Source organism: Eucalyptus grandis, chromosome 11 (genome assembly GCF_016545825.1).
Source record: "Eucalyptus grandis isolate ANBG69807.140 chromosome 11, ASM1654582v1, whole genome shotgun sequence".
Classification (NCBI taxonomy): Eukaryota; Viridiplantae; Streptophyta; class Magnoliopsida; order Myrtales; family Myrtaceae; genus Eucalyptus; species Eucalyptus grandis.
In genome coordinates, this window is record NC_052622.1 from 2,355,099 (window position 1) to 2,375,625 (window position 20,527).

Below are 20,527 nucleotides of genomic sequence, written 5' to 3' on the forward strand. Positions count from 1 at the left end.
ACGCCCTCCTCTAGACCAAATGTGGTTGACAACCTTACCGGCTCAAAGTTGAAAAAAAAAAAAAAGAAAAAAAAAGAAGGGAAAAAATAATAAAAATACAAAAATGTATTGTTTACGTCAGTATTAGTCGTGTCATCTAGCACATTTAACATCTATTATCAACAATCTTTTATAAAATTGATTTGGATAGAGATTTAATACTGAATTGACGTAAATTGAATAAGCATAGAATAATTTTTTATACTTTTCAGAGATGGGCCATCCAAAGAACCATTGGATTGGTATAAGCCGACTGTATGTGAAAAATCAAATGGAAGGAAAAGAGACAAGGGAACGAATGGAACAGCGTATTAAAGAAAACACATTTCCAAGCTCTTTTCTTTAGGTACAAAAAATAGATTAATAAATAAAGAAATGAATCGGGTCCTGGTTTCTTGTGCTGAATGTGTTTGTTTACGCTTTCTTTTTTTCTGCTCCGTGTCCCCCTGATATACAGATTCTACGTTGTTTTCAGATAAGAAAGCGGCCAATACCGACTCTCTTTATCACCTGTAATTGCTTCTTGTGCTGGTTTCCTTTTTCATGCCGTTATGTTAAGTGCACATCACATGCGTAGGAACATTCTGTAGAATATATTCCTCAAGCTTTGTATGGCAGATGGTGGCTTGAGACTGAGGTGAAAGGTAACTCGTGTCATGGTCTGAACAAGCCTGACTCAGCTTGAACATGATACCGATGTGCTGATTCTCGTACCATATTTCGTCGACCTAGTAAAAGGGTATGCAATCCTCCTAATACTTTCCTCTTTTGCATACACACACAAGTTCAAAACCAATTATAGAGAATGCTTGCGAAGGTGTGCAATCCGCCAAGGTATATTAAGTGTGGGTGTTTTTAATGGAATGGATGTTCAAAAAGTGAAATGAAGTTGTGTTGAATGTCATGTAGATCTCAAGCAAAAAAGACAGACTGATTTAAAGAGAATTTTAAAAAGAGTGAGAAAAGCCATTGATATAATATAATTGACTTCAATATATATAAATTAGTTCACAGGCACCGTGCGTAACACTATTAAAGGCTAGTTAAATAGAATGAGAAATCAAGAAGATGGTTCTACAGTTAAAGAAGGTGATAATTTCTTTAGTCTGGACATGAGGATTGAGAACACTGAAGATGGATATTCAGAGAGATTCTTCAGTGTCTTCAGGTCCTCACCCTTTTTCTGAGAGATTCCACAATTTAGTTTCTAGTCAGAATGACAATTGACTAGCAGATAGCATGCATAAACAATGCAGAAACTTAGATCTGCATCAACCCTTGTAAATATGACTAGCCAAATCTACATTTGTATCATGAAGCTTTTGTCTACATTTGCAGTAAACCACATCATCGTAAACCAAAAATCCATATATAATGGAGAATCATGGTTTCCTTGAGAAATTTTTCTAAAACCATATCTGGATTTCAAAAGTAAGCCCTTCAATTCATGGTGCAGCTACTTGACTGTCAGAATTAGCGACTGAATAATAATACAAGAACTATACATCAGTGATGACTTTAATTTCTCTAGATAGTTCTATTCAAAATGCTAGAGGAATTTACTCGACTAATAATAGAGAACATTTATTAATGTTTGATCTGTGCAGCTGAAGTTGCCAGCCTAGTCTGTCATTTTTTTCGGCCATAAGCCTATTCTGACTTAATAGAGGAAATAAATCCAAATGGAAACTCACCTATAAGTGCATAATTTCTTGATGAAAAATCCCTGGGAAATCCCATAAAATTTTTCTTGGTTCTTCAGTTCTGTGAAAAATTATGTAAAAATTAGATATGATCCGAGGAATCCAGTTAACTCACCATCTTCACAAAAAGCGAGGCTATCTTTGTAAAAGAGAGAGATTACTCACCCTAACTCTCTATCCTTTGATCAGCTCAAAAGCAAATTGTTCAGTGGTCGTGAATTTCTCTGGCTTTATCACCCCAAACCAGCTTAGTCTGGCTCTCAGCATCATTTGTCACGAAGGAAAGTTTCTGCACTAAAATAACTATTTATTTTAAATTTTGGTAGAAAGCACTGGAAAGATCAAATAGGGAATTCAGACAAACCCGTCTTGCTCTTTTATCCACAGGAGTCCATGAAGGGACCAGAGATGCTGCCACTTTTCCATTCTTGAACGAACCAAATGATTGAGTGGATCTCTTCTGCCTCTTCTCTTCAGGTGTTTTTCTGACAGTGCTACCTCCTTGATACTTAAAAAATTCGAGAATCGATGGACTTCTTCTCTTTGTTGTATTTGATTTGGTCCGTGTATTTCCATAACAAGGAGATGCACTGGATGGAAGGGATTGCCGCCACGACTTGCTCTTTTCCCGGATTCTGTTCAGAAACTCAATTGTCCAGGGTGAACCTTTTTGCAAGTGGGGCATGTGAATGGCATTTCTAAGTGGTGTTCCATGATACCTTGCCCTGTTCGCCTGTACTGGTATACCGTGTAAGTTCTCCATGGATCTCCCATCCAAAAACCCCTTAAAGAGTTTGTCCTGATTGTCGGTAGGCATTTTGTCATTTACTAGTTCCGTAGATAAAAAGCAATCAGTTTCTTCCTGTAAACTTTGCCTTTGATGATTCCCAGGACTATGAATGAATGAAGTAGAATCGCTCTCAGCAACTGTTGGGAAAGTCGGATAATTGTGTCGATTGAAGGAAAATCTACTTGCATGATTGGATCCACCTCTGGCATTGTTTTCCAGATCTGGCAATGAAAATGAAAATTCCAAAGGATTAGCAATTGATGGATGGGTAAGGTTGATAGCTTCACCTTTAGTGTCCTCATGAACAATATCAGAGTTCTTGATATCCGTCCAATCGAAGGTGTCCGTTGTAGCTAGGTGTGCTCCTGTGTACCAATAAAGGAAATCATCATCAGGAGCTAGGCTTTGGTGCTCAGTCACATTAGAGGAGAAAACACCTTTCTTGATCCCAGAATCAAATCGATTGCCGACTCTAGAAGGATATGTGGTAGTTGACTCATCCATCCCTCTTTTTTGACCTAGGAAATGATCAACACATGAATTGGGCTCTTTAAACTTGTTGTGTATCTCCTGAGCTTTGAGTATTGTCGAATCATATAGATTTGTAAACCCAGGAAGTTTTGAGGAGGTGCTGTTACATAGTTTTGAAGGCTGAAAATGCAGCAGGTTGTCCACAGGTACATCACCTTTGTCAGGGTGCTTCTTGTACTTACATCTTTTCCCTCCAGAATCCAGCTTACTATGGCAGTGTTTAGAGTCAGGGCCTGATGACACTGAAGAAGAGCAGTCTGTCATTATAGACTGAGAATCCTCACGTTCCCCAAATTGGCATAAAGCACTAAATAGAGAAACACTTTCATTAGGAACTTGATATTTTTGGACCGTGGCAACTCTGCATTCATGAGATGATTCAAAAAAGTCACTGAGCATCCCTTCAGAAGACAGTATTGCATGAGCTGATAGTGGATTGACAGAAGGAAATTTGGTCAGGAAAGATTCTGCCAGTGTCTCTGATTCAGGAAGTTTAGTATAAAGACCCCTAATAATCCTAGTTTCCTTAGCAATAGATTTCAATATGATCTCATCAGTCAGCTCAGGTGAAAAGGAGCAAAGGAGTTGTAAATCAATTCCCAGACTAGCTGCCGCAGCATAAAGTCCATCTGATAATTCCATTACCGAAGCAAGAATGCCAGATTCCCCCTCAAATATCTGGTAGAAATAATAAAGCATAAGATAATGAGAAAATCATAAAATCACAGACCTGCACTAACTTCTTGTAAGGAATGACATAAGTTGCATGCTTTTGCCAACTTGGCTAAGCGAACATTACAAAAGAAGAAAACTAATAGTATGAAAAGGGAGGAGCCCAATGCAAACCAATTAAGAGTAACAAATTTACAGTTGTTTTGTGCTTTCTATTGGCTTCATAACAATATGCACAGGGCACAGTATATAATAGCAAATCATCACAGTGCTTGCATGCAGAAACAATTTAAGTTCATCTTCAGCATGACACATAAAATCTCAAGTAAAAGCATGAGATGGAGCTGAAACAGCAGTTGTTACTGAAATATAAATGTAATCACTGCACATGTTTCTTTACAACTGCTAGACTTTTTCCTACTTTAATTATCCAGAAAAATACAGAAATGAAAATTTTTGTCTCTAGAAGAAATAATTTTCCTTTTCAACCGGTTGAGAAAGGTCTAACAACAAGGAATAATGAATGATATTTACCAGAATGCATGCCCTAAAAGCGAAGCTCAAGTTAGTAAGAATATTTGCTGCTATATTCTCAATATGACAAGCTAACACTGAAGATCCTTCACTGAAACCAGAGGCTTTTCTGCCAATGTTCTTGCGAGTATACCACACCAGGCAAACTGCAGCACTGATTATAATATCAACTGGCAGGGTTGTATCACGCTCAATTACTTGAATTCCTTCTTTCTCCATAGCGAGAATCTTTCAATATGTACTTCTTCTGGACACCAACATTACTTCACTTGAATTTTGTGTGTTCACAATAACGACCGCATCAGGAAAAGAAACAAGCCCCAGCTCAATATGGCCCGATCCTACAACAGGTGGCTCATAAGATGGATTTCCTGCCCTGGGGCTACTAATTGAAACCTTGCAAGTAATATCATCAGGAACCTTGACCGCATGGATATTGTTCATTTCACCAGGAATCTTGCCTGCAGGTACACTATTTTCTTCAGCTCTATCTTTTGAAGGATGAAGAAGTCCAGGTCATGAAATGGTGACATGGATTTAAATAGTGATGAAGCCCTCTCATAATCATACTCAGAAACCAGTGTTTGACTTGCTGGCTTTTGGTATTCAGTATCAGTAGACGTCCGGGAAGCAGCCTCAGTCAGATCCTCCCTCAGCAAAGAGACCCTGTCAGAAAGCATGTCCAATGGCCCACTGCCTTCTTCAAAATTAGGCTGCTAGGATTGTGATCAAGAAGGATGAAGTCAAGAATGACTTTCCCATAATTGGCAATACTTAATTCGAAGTCAAAACTCCTGTTCAGCTCCCCTACCATATTGTGATAAAAGGAATTGATCGCAGAGCTGCAGTTGTCTTCCTCGAATAGATGCCAATTTAAATAGATCCCGTCGGATGCCAATGGAGGCTGTGGCTTCAAATCAATCAGGGCTTCTGCAACAATTGCAGACAATGTTCCTAGTACAGAGTCGGGGAGAACTGGCACGGGCAGTGATTTGAACATCTCATCTACAAGAGCCAGTTCTGGACTGATTACCAATTCCTCATAATTCTTGAACTTCACCTTTTCCTGCAGCATTTCATTGCAGAACTCAGTCTCATGGACTTCTTGTAAGCTGAAGACCTCACTAAATAGAGCTGTCCCAATGTCAAATATCTGAAAGTCCTCGAGGACAACTGGGCTAATTGAAAAAAAAAAATCTGTCTGATGGTCCCTGACAATGTGAGTTGCCTCATAGACAAGGTCTGTCCAAAATGCTCACAAAATCCATTTCCAGAAAAGTGGTTCCTATTACAGAGTCAGATTCAAGGTAATCCTTAAACAGACAATGGTGTGAAGGAAATTCATAAAGGTCCTTCTCAAGCAAGTTTAAAATTTCTTTGGTGTCAAATGGAGAATCGTCATTTTGACTTAGATATAGTGGTTTGACTTTGTCAAGAAGCTTTACAAGCTCATATTGCACAGATGTGCTTGTCATAACTTCCAAACTAATCTCCTCCCCTTCCAAAAGAGGAAACTGGATACATGGGAAGTCCGACTGGCCCACAGCATAAGCATCATCTTCCCAAAAGACAGCCTTCGGCTCTATGAGATACTGTATACTCGTGTCTCCAAATTTAGTGACCACTTCTTGAGCCTCCAAAATATAGTTCACTGAAAAGCTCAGCTTGGGCTCATCCTGTCAGTAAAAATATAGCGATAAGTATCTATCTTGAGTGAAAGCTTGTCATCAAGATCCATCTGCTAGCAAACCACCAAATGCCTTACAGTCTTGGACCAGAATCTTGTTAAATTCTGACAACCATTTGGCGAAACAATTGAAAGCAACCAGCTGTTGTGGTGTTGTGGCTGCCGATGGTTATCCTAGCAAATATCTGAATACAGACTTGGATGATAGTAGTGACTTTGCCTTCTTAAGAACAAGCAAATGCTCAATCATCAATTAAGGGATGGACTATGATCATTTGGGAGGGTCTAACATTCATGAACTGGCTCAATATTTTTCATGTAGAAAGAGAAACATGTTGCAATATGTAACCACAGGGTCACTCATCAAAGATTGATAAAAAATGGCTTGATGAATCAGAGTTGCCACTTTTCTCTAGTTTTCTTAAATGATCTACTGGTCAAAACTAATGCTTGCTGTTTGAAGAACAAAGTTCAGCTTAGATGCAACAATTTCCAGGGGAAAATAAAATGGAAGGATCTTAGGAACTAAGTTAAGCCCGGAATTTACCTCATTGTTTTCAATTTCAAGAACTTCAGAGAAGATGCCTACTGCTTATTCCTCAAGCAAGTACGGATTCTCCTGAGGATTACAATGAACAAAAATAGGACTGTGGCATCATACTTCCGGTATTTTCACTGTAACTTGCTAACCATATTCAGCATACCAAGCAACTACCCAGCTCCGGTGTCTCAAGCTGGAATGCTGCCATGCCTTGTGCGCCCTTTTCATTGACGAAGTTTTCACTGCTAATCTGATGGTTGCAGTAACATAACATCAGGAAGACAAAGACAAACTTTTCTGGAGTTCTGAAAAGATAAGACTAAAAAAAGTTTTCTCTGGCATCAGTTCATACTTTGGAAAGTTCAGCTTCCCTAGCTGCAGGCTGACTAGTTGAACAGCAGCCCAACTTTTCCTTCGCTCCGGAGCTTAGCTCTCCTTTCTGCAAGTAAGCAGGAACAATCCGCTTGACAGAACTCGACCAGGCAATACCGACTGCCAATAACTCTGCTAATTCGCCAGCCAAAAGTGGATATAATGAAAGGTGTCAGAGCCAATAAGCTTTTCCTCGCTTATCATAATTTCCAAATTCTTCATTTTTCCAACCAAAAAGGAAAGGAACGGTGAACAAGGGAATACCTAAACCAACTGAAGTCAAACTACTATGCCTCGTGGACGATGAACTGTCTTCATATTCACACTAGTTCAGAGCTAATCCTGACACAGAATCTAAACAGGCAATGCCTTAGAGGGCGAGGATCTCACCAAATTCAAACTGAAATCCACAGATTACAATGAGAGCTCGATCTCCAGGCTTTTTCCCAATCAATCACGCGTCAAACTCAAACTCTAATAGATCGCTCAACATTTCCAGTTTCACCCTCACGCAGCTAACCAACACTGGCGAAGCATCACGAGCGATCACCGACTACTTCAAGCATCAAACACGGCTGAAGAGCGACATACCTCGATGCTTCTGTTGGAAAATACACAGCTTGACAGAATATTTGATTGATTCTAATCCGATTTGTACAGATCAAATAAGATTAGATCTAGAATAGATTGATTTGTAGAATCATTAATTTCCTTGTTTACTCTTTTACTCTTGTATTATAATTGCTGAGGATGTACATCAATTCAATTCATTTGAAGACAATAGAATACACAAAAATATTCTCTCCATTCTCGAGTTCTTCAATCTCTTTGCTTTTCTTCATCTTCTTACATGGTATCAAAGCGGTAATGAAGTTCTGATTTGCTTCCGCTTTCTTTATCTCGTCCTTCATCGAGATCTTCAAAACTCTTATCTGCCTTCCTTTATCTTGTCCTCCATCGAGAGCTCCAGATACCTTTTCTTCGTTCCTTCATTGAGATTGTCAATCCTGCACAAAATTGACATCTCAGTATTTTTTCTACCATGACAAATAACTTACCTTCAGCCTTTGATGAGCGTCCGCAGGATGAAAATCCCGTGCAAACTACAGAAAGCCGGGACACTATCTCCGCTGGAGACGCTGCCATATCTCACGAACAACCTGTTCGAACTCAAGAAAGTTATAATCCTTTGGCTCAGTCAATTCTGGGGCAACCCTACTCGGTTCAGCCCATTTCGAGCCAACCAATAGTGGGTCATCCTTACCAGTGGCCACTGTTTCAGATGCAGCCCAACCCATGGTTGTTTAGGCCTAGCTTGAATACATCATTGCCAGGAGTTCAAGGGCCATGGGCCTCTGGCCAACCTGCCGGCAGCCCACCAACCATAAGCGGGGCAAGCGTGACCGACGGGTCGGGTGGAGCAAATACGGGGCAAACAGATGCGGGTCATGGAGCCGGTTCGAATCCGGGTATGGGAGCGAATCCCTACTCGGGTTTCTCACCCGGATTTTTGCCGTTTCCAGGATCGGTTTTTACCGAACGGCCAGAATCCGGCGACCCCCTGTTTGTTTCCATCGCCGACGGACCTGAACTGAAGTTAATCAGCCAACAACTTATCGGGCACGAAAACTACTCCAGGTGGTCGCAGGAATTCCAGCAAGCATTGGTGACTAAGGACAGAGATGGATTCATCGATGGGACCATCGTTGTTCCTTCGGACGAGTGCCTGGCGTGACACTAGAGGAAATGCAATCATCTTGTCCGAACTTGGATCGGCAACTGCATCACCCCAGAGGTCATAGCCAGACTTCCACCCACATAAGACGCTCAAAGGATGTGGGAGAATATAAAAAAAAATGTACGGCAAACTCGACCATGCCAAATTTTTTTCGCTCATGCAGGAACTAAGCAATTTAAAACAGGGGAACATGACGGTCACGGCTTGTTTCAACAAGCTATCATCTTTGTGGATTGAATTGGAAGCCGTTGAGGAAAAGCTCAAGGGACCAGAATCCACTTTAAAGCAATATCGTTCAATCAAAGAAAGGGAAAAGGCTACATGTTTCTTACTGATTTTGAACGAGACTTACTTTACCTTTTGTTCACAGATCTTGGCCATGGACCCTGTCCCTCCAATTGGACGGATCTACCAGTTGGCTGTGCAGGAGGAGAGCCAATGTCTCTCGTCGCTGGAGCATGCAAGGAACAGCGACAACATCGCTCTCACAGCCCGTGGCGAATGGAGAGACAGATCTGCGAAAACCCTAAATTGAGAGAGAGACAGAAGAGGCGGATTAGGGTTTGAAGGTGGATTAGGGTTCGGAGGAGGAGATGTCGCCTGCTCCTTTAAAAGAGACGGCATCAACGGCCGAGATCTAATTCGCGGATCGGACGGGCCAGATCGTGGGCGCGAATTGGACGGGTCAGATTGTGGGCACGAATTGGACGGTCTTCTTGGCCCTGAAGGCACGGATGGATCCGACGGTGGATATGATTCCGCGACTAAAGGAGTGGACGGCCAGATATTTGCCACGTCGTCAAAGAATTTCTGACCGAATTTTAAGGCAAAGGGTAAAATGTTTTGCGATTATTGCAAACGTTCTAACCATATGATTGACAGCCGTTGGAAATCACATGGAAGGCTCGGAGAAAGGAGAAAAAATATCATTTTATCAAGTGATTTGGACCTACCAGCCAAAGTACTGACCACAGTTGTTGGAAATTACATGGAAGGCCCAGAGAAAAGGAGAAAAAAATATTAGCTGCTTATCAAGTGACTGGACCTACCAGCTAAAGTACTGACCAACCTATCTCTTATGGTCAATATCAACAATTGATGCATGCTTTACAGAAAGTGGAAACCTCAAACAAAGGGGGGATTTTTTCAAGTATCTCACATTACCTCATTAATTCGATTTCAAGAAAGGCATGGATTATTGATTCAGGTGCTAGCGATCACATTATTTGTGATAAGGGATTTTTTACAAGTTTGAATGAGGCATTAATTTTTTCTGTCACTGTGCAATTACCCAACGGCAATGTCACACATGTGAATGTGACATGAACAACAAAGCTTAGTCCTTAAATTACACTTGAGAATGTTTTTTATGTCCTGGAATTCCAGTTTAATCTTATTTTTGTCTCAAGAGTATGCAAGGAGAATTCATGCCGGGCATTCTTCGATGCTGACACACGCTTCTTTCAGGCCCTTTCAACTAGCAGACTGATGGGCTTGGGTAGTCTTTCTGAAGGCCTTTATTTCTAGACACATTTGCCAAGTAATTTCAGTTTTTCTAGTGCATCTTTCAATAAGACATCATTGTGTAATTTGACTACCAATGAAAAGAATTTTATTATGCACTTAAGAATGGGCCATAGTACCTTCTTTCCTTATGCACAATGCTCCATATGCCCCCTTGCCAAAGAGTCACGTAATCCATTTCCTATAGGGAATACTCGTGCAAATGAAATTTTATCATTGATTCATGTGAATATCTGGGGGCCTTACCATACAGCGAATCATGATGGGTCTCGTTATTTTCTCACCATAGTAGATGATTGCTCTCGTGCAACATGGATTTTCTTAATGCAATATAAAGGCCAGGCTTATTCTCATTTGAAGACATTTATTGCTCTTTCGAAAAATCAATTCGGAAAGTCTATTAAAAGGATTCGAACTAATTACAGAAGGGAGTTCTTCAGCCATGATTGCATCTCATTATTTTCATCTCATGGAATTCAACATGAAAGCTCTTGTATATACACCCCACAACAGAATGGGGTAGTTGAGCGCAAACACAGGCATCTTCAGGAAGTTGCTAGAGCCCTGAAATTTCAAGCAGCAATTCCAGATGAATATTGGGGGAGAATGTGTTGTTATAGCAACTTATCTTATCAACCGAATGCATACTCAGGTATTAAATGGGAAGACACCTTTTGAAGTATTATTTGGCAAGGTACCGGAGCGGACACACCTCAAAGTCTTCGGGTGTCTCTGTTATGCAGCTATAATGGGCCCTCAAGACAAACTGGATCCTCGTGCACGTCGCTACGTATTCATGGGGTATCCTAACCTTCAGAAGGGATATAAAGTCATGGAGCTATCTACAAAGGAATTCTTTGTAAGTAGAGATGTTTTATTTCATGAAAATGTCTTTCCTTTCAATGAAAAAACACTCTCACATGAAGAATCTGGTACAGTGAGCATTCCTTGTCGCCCTGTGTCAGATTATCGGGATCTTGATTATATACCATTAGCGGTATCTACTCATAATCATTATGTGCAAATGAATCCTTCAGTAGCAGAACCTATTTCTGATGAGGATCAGGTTCTAGAGAATGTCTCAGGGAATTCACTTGCAAATTTTTCTACTAATGAAGAAATGGAAGAAACTTTTCCTGCTTCAAGCAAGGAAACAACATCTTCACCTCCGAGAGTAGATCCTCCACGACATTCTGGTCGAGCTACACGACCTCCTACTTGACCAAAGATTATGTATGTTATGCTCTCAACTCACCAGCTATCAAATATCTAGTTTCTTCCTATGTTTCCTTCCATACTTTGTCATCAGAACATAGATGCTGTATCAGTAGATTATCGGAGGATAAGGAACCTACTAGCTATAATGAAGCATCTGTTGATCCAAGATGGCAGAAGGCCATTGAAGCAGAATTACAGGCCTTGATTGATAATAAGACTTGGGATCTTGTCACATTGCCACCAAATTGTAAACCAATTGGCTATAAATGGGTGTGCAAGATCAAATATTGAGCTGATGGCTCCGTTGAAAGATTCAAGGCACGCTTGGTTGCCAAAGGCTTCACTCAGCGGGAAGGGTTCGATTATTACGAAACATTCTCACCTGTCGCCAAAGACGTCACAGTACATTCATTTTTTACAGTTGCAGCTGTTCGTGATTGGTCCTTACACTAGATGGACGTTCATAACGCCTTTCTCCACAGAGATTTAGATGAAGAAATTTATATGGACGTTCTTCAGGGATTACAGAGACAGGGGGAGAAGAAAGTGTGTCGCCTTCGAAAATCCCTTTATGGGTTGAAACAAGCTTCCAGGCAATGGTATGCCAAATTTACAAGTGCTCTTACAACAGCAGGCTTCCAACAGTCCCAACATGTTATGCCTTATTCACGCGGACTGAAGGTATGTCATCCATCTATTTGATGATATATGTTGATGATATTCTCAGTATGGGAAATGATGAGACTGCCATAGGAGATTTTAAGAAGTATTTGCATGCAATTTTTCACATTAAAGACTCAGGAGCACCTAAGTACTTTCTTGGCATTGAAATTGCCCGTTCTGAACAAAGATTTCGCTCAGTCAGCGAAAATTCATATTGGAGATTATTTCAGAAACAGGTTTGTTAGGTCATGCACACTAAATTGAACAACTGCAGTTTATGATAAGGGAACTTCTCAAGAAGATGACTTCATTTTGGAAGATCCTTCAAGCTATCAAAGGCTTGTCGAAAAGCTCATATACCTAATAATGACCAGGCCTGACATCTCTTATGCAGTACAAACTCTTAGTCAGTTCATGCACAGTCCGAAGTAGTCACATCTGAATGCTGCATTTAAAGTCGTGAAATATTTGAAGAAGTGTCTAGGTCTTGGAATACTCTTGTCTAGAAAATGCAACATGGAGATGACAGCATATTGTGATGCAGACTATGCAACTTGTCCCATGAGTCGAAGATCATCCTTTGGATATTGCATCAAATTAGGAGATTCTTTACTCTCTTGGAAGACTAAAAAACAGCCCATTGTTTCTCTATCTTCAGCTGAAGCAGAGTATTGAGCTATGGCCAAAACCACTTGTCAGATAGTATGGATTCGGGGTTTTCTTAAGGATCTTGGAATATAGGTGCAAGGGGCAACAAAGCTATTCTGTGACAATGATGCAACTTTGAAACTTGCAGCAAACCCCATAGTGCATGAAAGAACCAAGCATATAGAGGTAGGCTGCCACTTTACATGAGACAAGATCTTAGAAGGAGTCATTGAAACAAGAGGAATTGGGACAACTGAACAGCCTGCAGACATCTTCACCAAACTTTTATGTCAAAGACAGCACGCATATCTTCTGAACAAGCTAGGTGTCTTAGACATATACAAGCCACCAGCTTGAGGGGGAGTGTTGGAAGATACGTAGCTTGACAGAATATTTGATTGATTCTAATTCGATTTGTACAAGTCAATTAAGATTAGATCTAGAATAGATTGATTTGTAGGATCATTAATTTCCTTGTTTACTCTTACTCTTGTATTATAATTGCTGAGGATGTACATCGATTCAATTCATTTGAAGACAATAGAATACACAAAAATATTCTCTCCATTCTCGAGTTATTCAATCTCTTTGCTTTTCTTCGTCTTCTTATAGCTTCCATTTCCGCAACCTTCTCCGCCTCCGGTGTCGTCGATGAACTGAGGAACAACATCGGTCAGGAACCTCAAGAAGGCGGGCTCGATCTTCAGCCTATCGAGGTTGAGGGAGATGCCTATCGTAGAGAGGGAGCCGGAGCAGAGGAGGTCCTGTTTCAAGGCGAGAGGGAGAGTCGAGGGGAGGCGAGGGACTGAGAGGTCTAGGAAGGTTAGGGTTTGGGTTGGAGATGACAACGGAGGTGGCGGCGGAGGAGGAGGAGGAGGTTCAGCGCTGAAGTAGTCAATGTTGAGGATGTTGGACGCAAATTCTGCAATCCCAAGATCTCCATAACCATAACAAGAACATACATAATTGAGTAGAAATATTAACACACCTGTTTTGGGATCCATCGTTCTTGAAGTGGAAGTGGAAAACTGATGTTCCACGCATCAAGTCCTTCTCCTCCATTGCCCTTCGTATCACTGGCTCAATGAGATGGCCCCTTCACCCTTTTGGGTTAGGTTAATGCTCCTTATGTGAGGATACATGTGAGAATTAGGCTTAGAAGAGAGACTTGAGCACTATTTATAGAGTTTTCAACTAGGCGCCCTCATTACGGGCCATGATCAACTTGGCCCACACTAGTCAGCCTCATATTAGACTAATTAAGAAACCTTCCATCTCACCTTAGACCAACCCCGTTGTACGATAACCGTAAAACAGTAAATTACAATATCAATTAATGTAGTCTACATTAGGAAAACTCTTACATTCTCTCACTTGGATTATATTAATTGAAATTGTATTGTATATGCGCACATTGGTCTAGAGAAAATTCTTAATAGTCAATCATATATCATAAAGTCTCAAACACCAAATCATGGCAGTAATTGCATGTATACACACGGAGCCTTCTATGGTCACAAGTGTTTTCAACTTTATTAATATGGATTCAATATGGTAGTATGGCAAATGGATAACATCTCTCATAGAGAGATCCCATTTGTCAATCACCATTCTCTTCCCTTAAGCATCGCACAAAACTTGTGCCACTAGAGAATGTCTTTATGGTTTCGATGAACCCACATATGTTTTGTCCTTACGGTTAACATTTCTTTATGTATAACAAAACATATACACAAGACTAATAACCAGATGCCCTTAGCCTTCACTCAAGATTTATGCAATACATTGAGACTTTATTAATATGTATTCAACATAATAACAACACATTTAAAAATATTTTATTGAATGTAAAAGTTGATACATATCAAACCGTTACAAAATGTAATAAACACATATGTAAACTTTATTAGAGTAAAGCCAAAATAGCTCCCACTAAATAATAGTATCCCAAGATACTCCTAGGCCCATGCTAATGACATGTCACTCGAATACACACGGGCGTAGGCCTTTAGTTAGTGGATTTGCAACTATATCATCTATGAAAATATGCTATATTATAATGTCACATTTCTGTACCGTTCCTTTTTTGTCAAAATTTTGACCATCATATATTTAGACCCCTTAAGATGTCTATTATTAATAATATTACAAATTTATCGTCTCAATACAACCGTATGGGTCTATCCATAAAGTTAAAAACAATCAACTCCTTAATGAGGTTCCGGAGCTTAATAGCCCAGGTAACAGCTTAAAAGAATGTTACAAATTTTACTAACATAGTAGAAGATGACATAAAATTTTATTTACTGCACTCCATGCTAACATATATATATTCCGTTATTGATCTTATGTCATCCTAACAACAAGCAAAGTTTACATATAAATACCCTACTGCAAGAATTGAACATGTCTGTAAAACATCATATAATCTCATCTTATTTAAGTACCTTAAACCTTCTTAATAGCAACTTAGTGATCGCATCCTTAATTTGACTGATATCTATCTAGAAGTCTCGTCGTAAAGATGATATTTAGTTTAGTGCAAATTTGAGCATATATTATACTTTTAAGTGCACTGACACAAGGTACACCATTTAACTAGATTTTCTCAATATCTAAATAAGGACAATGTAATGGATTCGGTCCATTTCCCTTAACAACAGGAGCAATTCCTGACTTGCATTAATGTATATTGAATATTTCCAATATACGATCATCAAATGTCATTTGAGATAAATTTAATAAAATACGACAAGAATAATCGTTACGGACCTCAGTGCAAAGAATAAGAGATGCCTCAAGGTCACTACTTGTAAACAAAATATCATGTATAAAGAGTATGAGAAAAATAAATTTCCTCCCACTGATCTTACAGTAGAATATCTACTTAATTACTTTATTCTTAAATAAACGAAATAACAATACTATGAAACTTTAATAATATTATTTGGAAACTTGTTTAAGACCATGAATAAGACTTTTAAGTCTACACACGAGTTTACTTAAAACATGTGCTGCAAAATCTTCCGATTGCACTGTATAGATTTTGTATTTATTTGGCGTAACTCCATATCAAAAATAAACTATTAATGTCACGTTCACTCTGAAAGAATTTTTAAAAAAATACTAGAAAGAAATAATTATTTATTTACTATAAACTATTCACCCCTCTTTCAGAGTGAAAACTTTATCATCTTTTATGGCATCTAATCACATACTTGATTGAGAACGAGAAATATATATATATATATATATATATATATATATATATCGCTAAATCAACCATGTAGTGGATATTGTAATCATGCTCTCACAAATAGACTATGTAGTCTGATGGTATAACTGATTGTCTTTCCCTAACAAATCTCCTGAGTAAAGCTACAACCACTTCATTTTGCACTTGAGAGGCTTGAGAAATTTCATCATAACTAGATCAAGAATAGTACCTTAAACCTCAACAAGTTTAGTCTATGATATAGGAGATTTCACAATTGTTTGTACCACAATTGTTTGTATAGGCAAAGACAAAGACACAGTAATTTTTCATCACATTATTATCCTTAATAGTTTGAGAGCAGTTATCCTCTATAACTACGTCGAACTCTAGAAACTTTAATGTGTGTGATTCCATAATTCTTATACCTTCATTAGAGTCATAAAATTAATATCCCTTTGAACAATCTGGGTAAGATATAAAATAATTTTAAGTGAATCTAAATTCCAACATACTTAATATTGGATTAGATAACCCCACTCTTGCATGACACCTCTAAATTTAATATGATTCAAGTAATTTACGTTTAGTCTATAACTTAAAAGAAGTTTATGAAACAACTTTGGTAAGAAACACATTTTGTATGTGAAAAAGTTGCTTTTATGATATCGACCTATGAAGACCGGATAAATTAGTTTTACTAATCATACTCATCGCCATGTTCGTTATGGTGCAATTATGCCTTTTAGCCAAATCTTCTTATCAGGATTTTCAGGCATAGTAATTAAATTACCACCACAGAATTTATCATGTATTTGACAAATGACCCTTTAAGCTATTCCGCATTGTCATACTTGCCAAAATACTCATTGCCACTATTAAACCTGATAACCTTTAAGATTAATTCTAACAAATTTATTCTTTATCTCAGTCATTTTACTTCCACAATAATCTATAGAAGTCTTTAGATAACCGTAGAGTAGACAGAATATCAACATTGTTAATTTTTCTACTCTTTCTTTAGACATGTGAGATTATTCCTTATACATAAAACTTTTGGAAACAACTTTTTCAACCTTATATGAGACGCTTAAACACAATCTTTGCAGATGTGTCCTAATTTCGGTATTAGACAAGACATAATTTCAAGCCACTAAGACTTCCATCATCTTTTAGCAATGCAGTCAGTAGATAAACCACTTTTCAAGTGTTCCTGAATGGAATGCTTCATGGACAGTAAGCAAATTATATTGCTCTTTTTCCAAGCAGCAAATCATATGTCCACAGTTTAAAATTTGAACTAGTAAAATCTCAATAATATTGAAGTTATTAATTTCAAAAAAATGTGACTAAAATAATAAGCAATGTATGTAATTAGCATCATGTGAGCACTATGTAACTTGACATACAAGTACACATTCAGGGAGTTACATGCAAAATCATATAATCATTTTTGAGTATAATACATGACATGTAATTGTACACTCCCACCATGATAGTGGTTATGAGAATATATTCCAATCTTCGTGAATTTATCATCTTTGGGCATATGAACCATTAGGATCAGTCACTCCTCTACCATACCATCTTGTATCCATCTATGAACTAATACATAATCACTTTCTTCGGGAGTATGACTACGCATTAGACCAGGAGACATCCCAATCAATATACGAGATCAAAATTTCTCAAATCCAATTAAGTGTGCCACTTTGGCGGTCACTACTCAATTGAATCCTTGAAATTCTCTTATACTAGGGATATAAACCTTACTACTCACATACATCATATATATGTGATGTTAACTTTAGTGACAAGAGCAGTAAATTACCAAAATCATATATCATGCTAATTACACTGCTTTATTCATCCAGGGAAATCATCGATCATAGCAACACAAGAAACTTCTCATAACATAGAAGAAAGTGTCTTGTGCACCGAGATTACAGATTACCAGAACAACATAAAGAAGAATTCTGATCCAAATGATCTATCACAAGTAAATATCAATAGCAGTATAGGGTATCCAGATTGACAAGCTTGATAGCTGATCAACTATTGCTTATGAGTTTCATAAGGCAAAACATGACTCCAAGGCAATAGCTGATTTATTAGCCAATTTTAAGTAACAAATTATCATTGTATCAACCGGTGGCCTATAAATTGAGTCAAAACACAGAACCAAATATCTAAACTATAATAGTAGATACTATTGCTCTGCGTAAATGTTGTCATACTTCTTAACCATAAAAAATGTTCAACTTGATAGACATTAACAAGTAACCAGATAAATTTAGGTACAATATGCAATAACTTAACTAACATGCATTACCCACATTCAGCAGACGTGTTAATTAGTATAATCAATTTGCTCACGAGTTCTTAAGATGTGCATCATTTAGAGGTTATAAAAAAAATAAAAATACATCAAGATGCGTATAAAGAACTATGCTTGAGTAACAAAAGTTCCAGAGGTTGGGACACCTGCAGTGCCATAACTTGGCACGGGGGGACATTTAATTGTCATAACTTTAAAATGGTATACTTAAGTGCCAATATCGGAGTAAAATGGAACACTTACGTGCCACTTCAACGAAAATCCGGCCAAATGGCTGACGTTGCAATTTTCTGGCGAGTTTGGTCCAAAACGGCGTTGTTTTGCACGCTGACGTGGCGAAGAAAATGTAAAAACGATGCCGTTTCACGTATGATGTGTAAATAATAATATAAAAATTAATTAAATTAAATTAAAACTTAATTTTATTTTAAATATTCAAAAAATTTAAAAAAATTAAGAAAATTAAGAAAATTTAAAAAAGGGGGCGGGGGAGGGAGATCGAATGGGCGGGCGAGGGTGAGCCCTCGCCCCAGATCCGACGAGGGCTCGCGGGCCCTCGTCGCCGCCGAAGGGCCGGTGACGGAGTGGGGAGGGTCGGCCGAGGCTCAACCCTTAGCTGCCCATTCGATCTCCCTTTTTTTTTTAAAAATTATTTTTAATTATTTTTTAATTATTCTTAATTTTTAAAATTTTTGAATATTTTAAATAAAATTAAGTTTTAATTTAATTTAATTAATTTTTATATTATTATTTACACGTCGGATGCAAAGCGGCGTCGTTTTGCATTTTCTCCGCCACATCGGCGTGCAAAACGACGCGTTTTGGACCAAACTCGCGGAAAGTTGCCATGTTAGCCATTTGGCTAGATTTTCGCCGGAGTGGCACTTAAGGGTGCGTTTGTGGCACACTTTGTTTCTGTTCCCGGGAACACAAGTTTCTGTTTTTGTTCCCGGGAACAAAAAAGGAACATAAACACGTTTGGGTGCGTTTACGTTCCTTTTATGTTCCCCGAAACAAAAAAGAAACAAAAATAAGAAACAACATTTGTGTTTCTTATTTACGAAACAAAACGAGAAACACTTTTCTATTTTCTTCTTATTTTTCTTCTTCTTTTTTCTTTCGTCGGTCGCCGGCCTTGGCCATGGCCGCCGACCGGCCGAGAGGGCCGGCGGCACCTCGTCGTGCCCCGGCGAGGGTCGGCCTCGCCTTGGCTGGGCGGGCTCGAGCTCGCCCGGATCCGGCGAGGCTGAGCTCGCCCGGCGGCGGCGGGCGAGCTCGCCCGGCGGTCGGCGAGGCTCGGCCTCGTCGGATCTGGGCGAGTCGGCATCGCTGCGGTGGCCGGCGGGCGAGCACGGCCGGCGGTGGGCGAGCTCGGCCTCGCCGGGGCGGCGAGCCTCGCCGTGGCTAGGCGAGCCGCCGGCCCTCGTCGGCCGATCGCCGGCCATGGCCAAGGCCGAGCAACGGCCAAAAGAAGAAAAAGAAATAAAAGAAATAAAAAAATTATACAAATTTACCAAATGTGTTTCTTTTATTTTTTATTCCCGGAACAAGTTTACCTAACGCGTTTTTGTTCAAAAATTGTTCCCGAAACAGAAACATTTTTTCTATTTTTGTTCCACGGAACAATTTTTAAACAGAAACACAAACAAACGCACCATAAGTGTCCCATTTAACTTCGAAACTAGCACTCAAGTGTATAATTTTGAAGTTATGGCACTTAAGTGTCCCCCAGTGCCAAGTTATGGCACTTGCACTGTTCTTTTGCCAAAAGTTCCATAACTTTTATTATTTCTCATCACCTCAATACATAGTTTCATTTCTATTAATGAATCACACCTTTATAATATTTATGTGATAACCTACTAGTAAGCCAAGACCTGTATTTCCAAAATCACATAAAATACAAGAAAAATACGCAAAAATACACTAAAAATACGTGTATTTAGGGTTTTGTATGTATTTTCACATCTATAAAACTATCAAACATGTACAATAAATACACCACAAGATAGAGAACGGCTATACGAATCCAACGCCACTAGCCACTTGCTCATCGGAGCCTCCACGCGCCTGCACGTGCTGCTTGAGTGCGTGGCGCATGGAGCTCACACGCGGGCAAAGATTCTGGTCAAAAACCGGTTCGACCGACAGCGGTTCGATCGGTTCCTGGCTCAACCATTTGGTTTAGCTGTTCGGTCCGACTGGTTGATCGGGTCAGGTCGGGTCAATGGTTCGAGTCGGGTCGGGTTTGTCGCCAATCGGGTTGAGTCTGTGTGACATCCCAAATTTTCAATTCTGTTTTCTTCTGAATGAAT

At 39.1% G+C, this 20,527-nt stretch overlaps 1 protein-coding gene across 2 annotated transcripts; it reads right to left on the bottom strand.

Moving 5' to 3' along the window:
• Positions 1-1,939: 1,939 nt before the first annotated feature.
• LOC104424414 (protein SHORTAGE IN CHIASMATA 1-like) lies at positions 1,940-4,968 on the bottom strand. 2 transcript variants are annotated; one of them, XM_039304638.1, is made up of 3 exons: positions 4,270-4,968; positions 2,107-3,741; positions 1,940-2,031 (listed from the first exon to the last, which is right to left on the bottom strand). In XM_039304638.1, exons 1-3 carry the CDS (start codon positions 4,486-4,488, stop codon positions 1,948-1,950), a joined length of 1,938 nt encoding a protein of 645 aa, XP_039160572.1. In that variant the 5' UTR covers positions 4,489-4,968; the 3' UTR covers positions 1,940-1,947. The 2 variants fall into 2 exon arrangements, with proteins under 2 accessions (XP_039160572.1, XP_039160573.1); XM_039304639.1 differs by having other exon boundaries at positions 1,948-2,036.
• Positions 4,969-20,527: the final 15,559 nt, after the last annotated feature.

Coding starts and splice junctions, on each gene's coding strand:
- LOC104424414 (XM_039304638.1), bottom strand. CDS start 4,488: ATGGAGAAAGAAGGAATTCAAGTAATTGAGCGTGATACAACCCTGCCA. Junction 3,742..4,269: donor CTTTTAGGGCATGCATTCTG/GTAAATATCATT, acceptor TATTTCTACCAG/ATATTTGAGGGGGAATCTGG. Junction 2,032..2,106: donor TGGATAAAAGAGCAAGACGG/GTTTGTCTGAAT, acceptor ATTTTAGTGCAG/AAACTTTCCTTCGTGACAAA.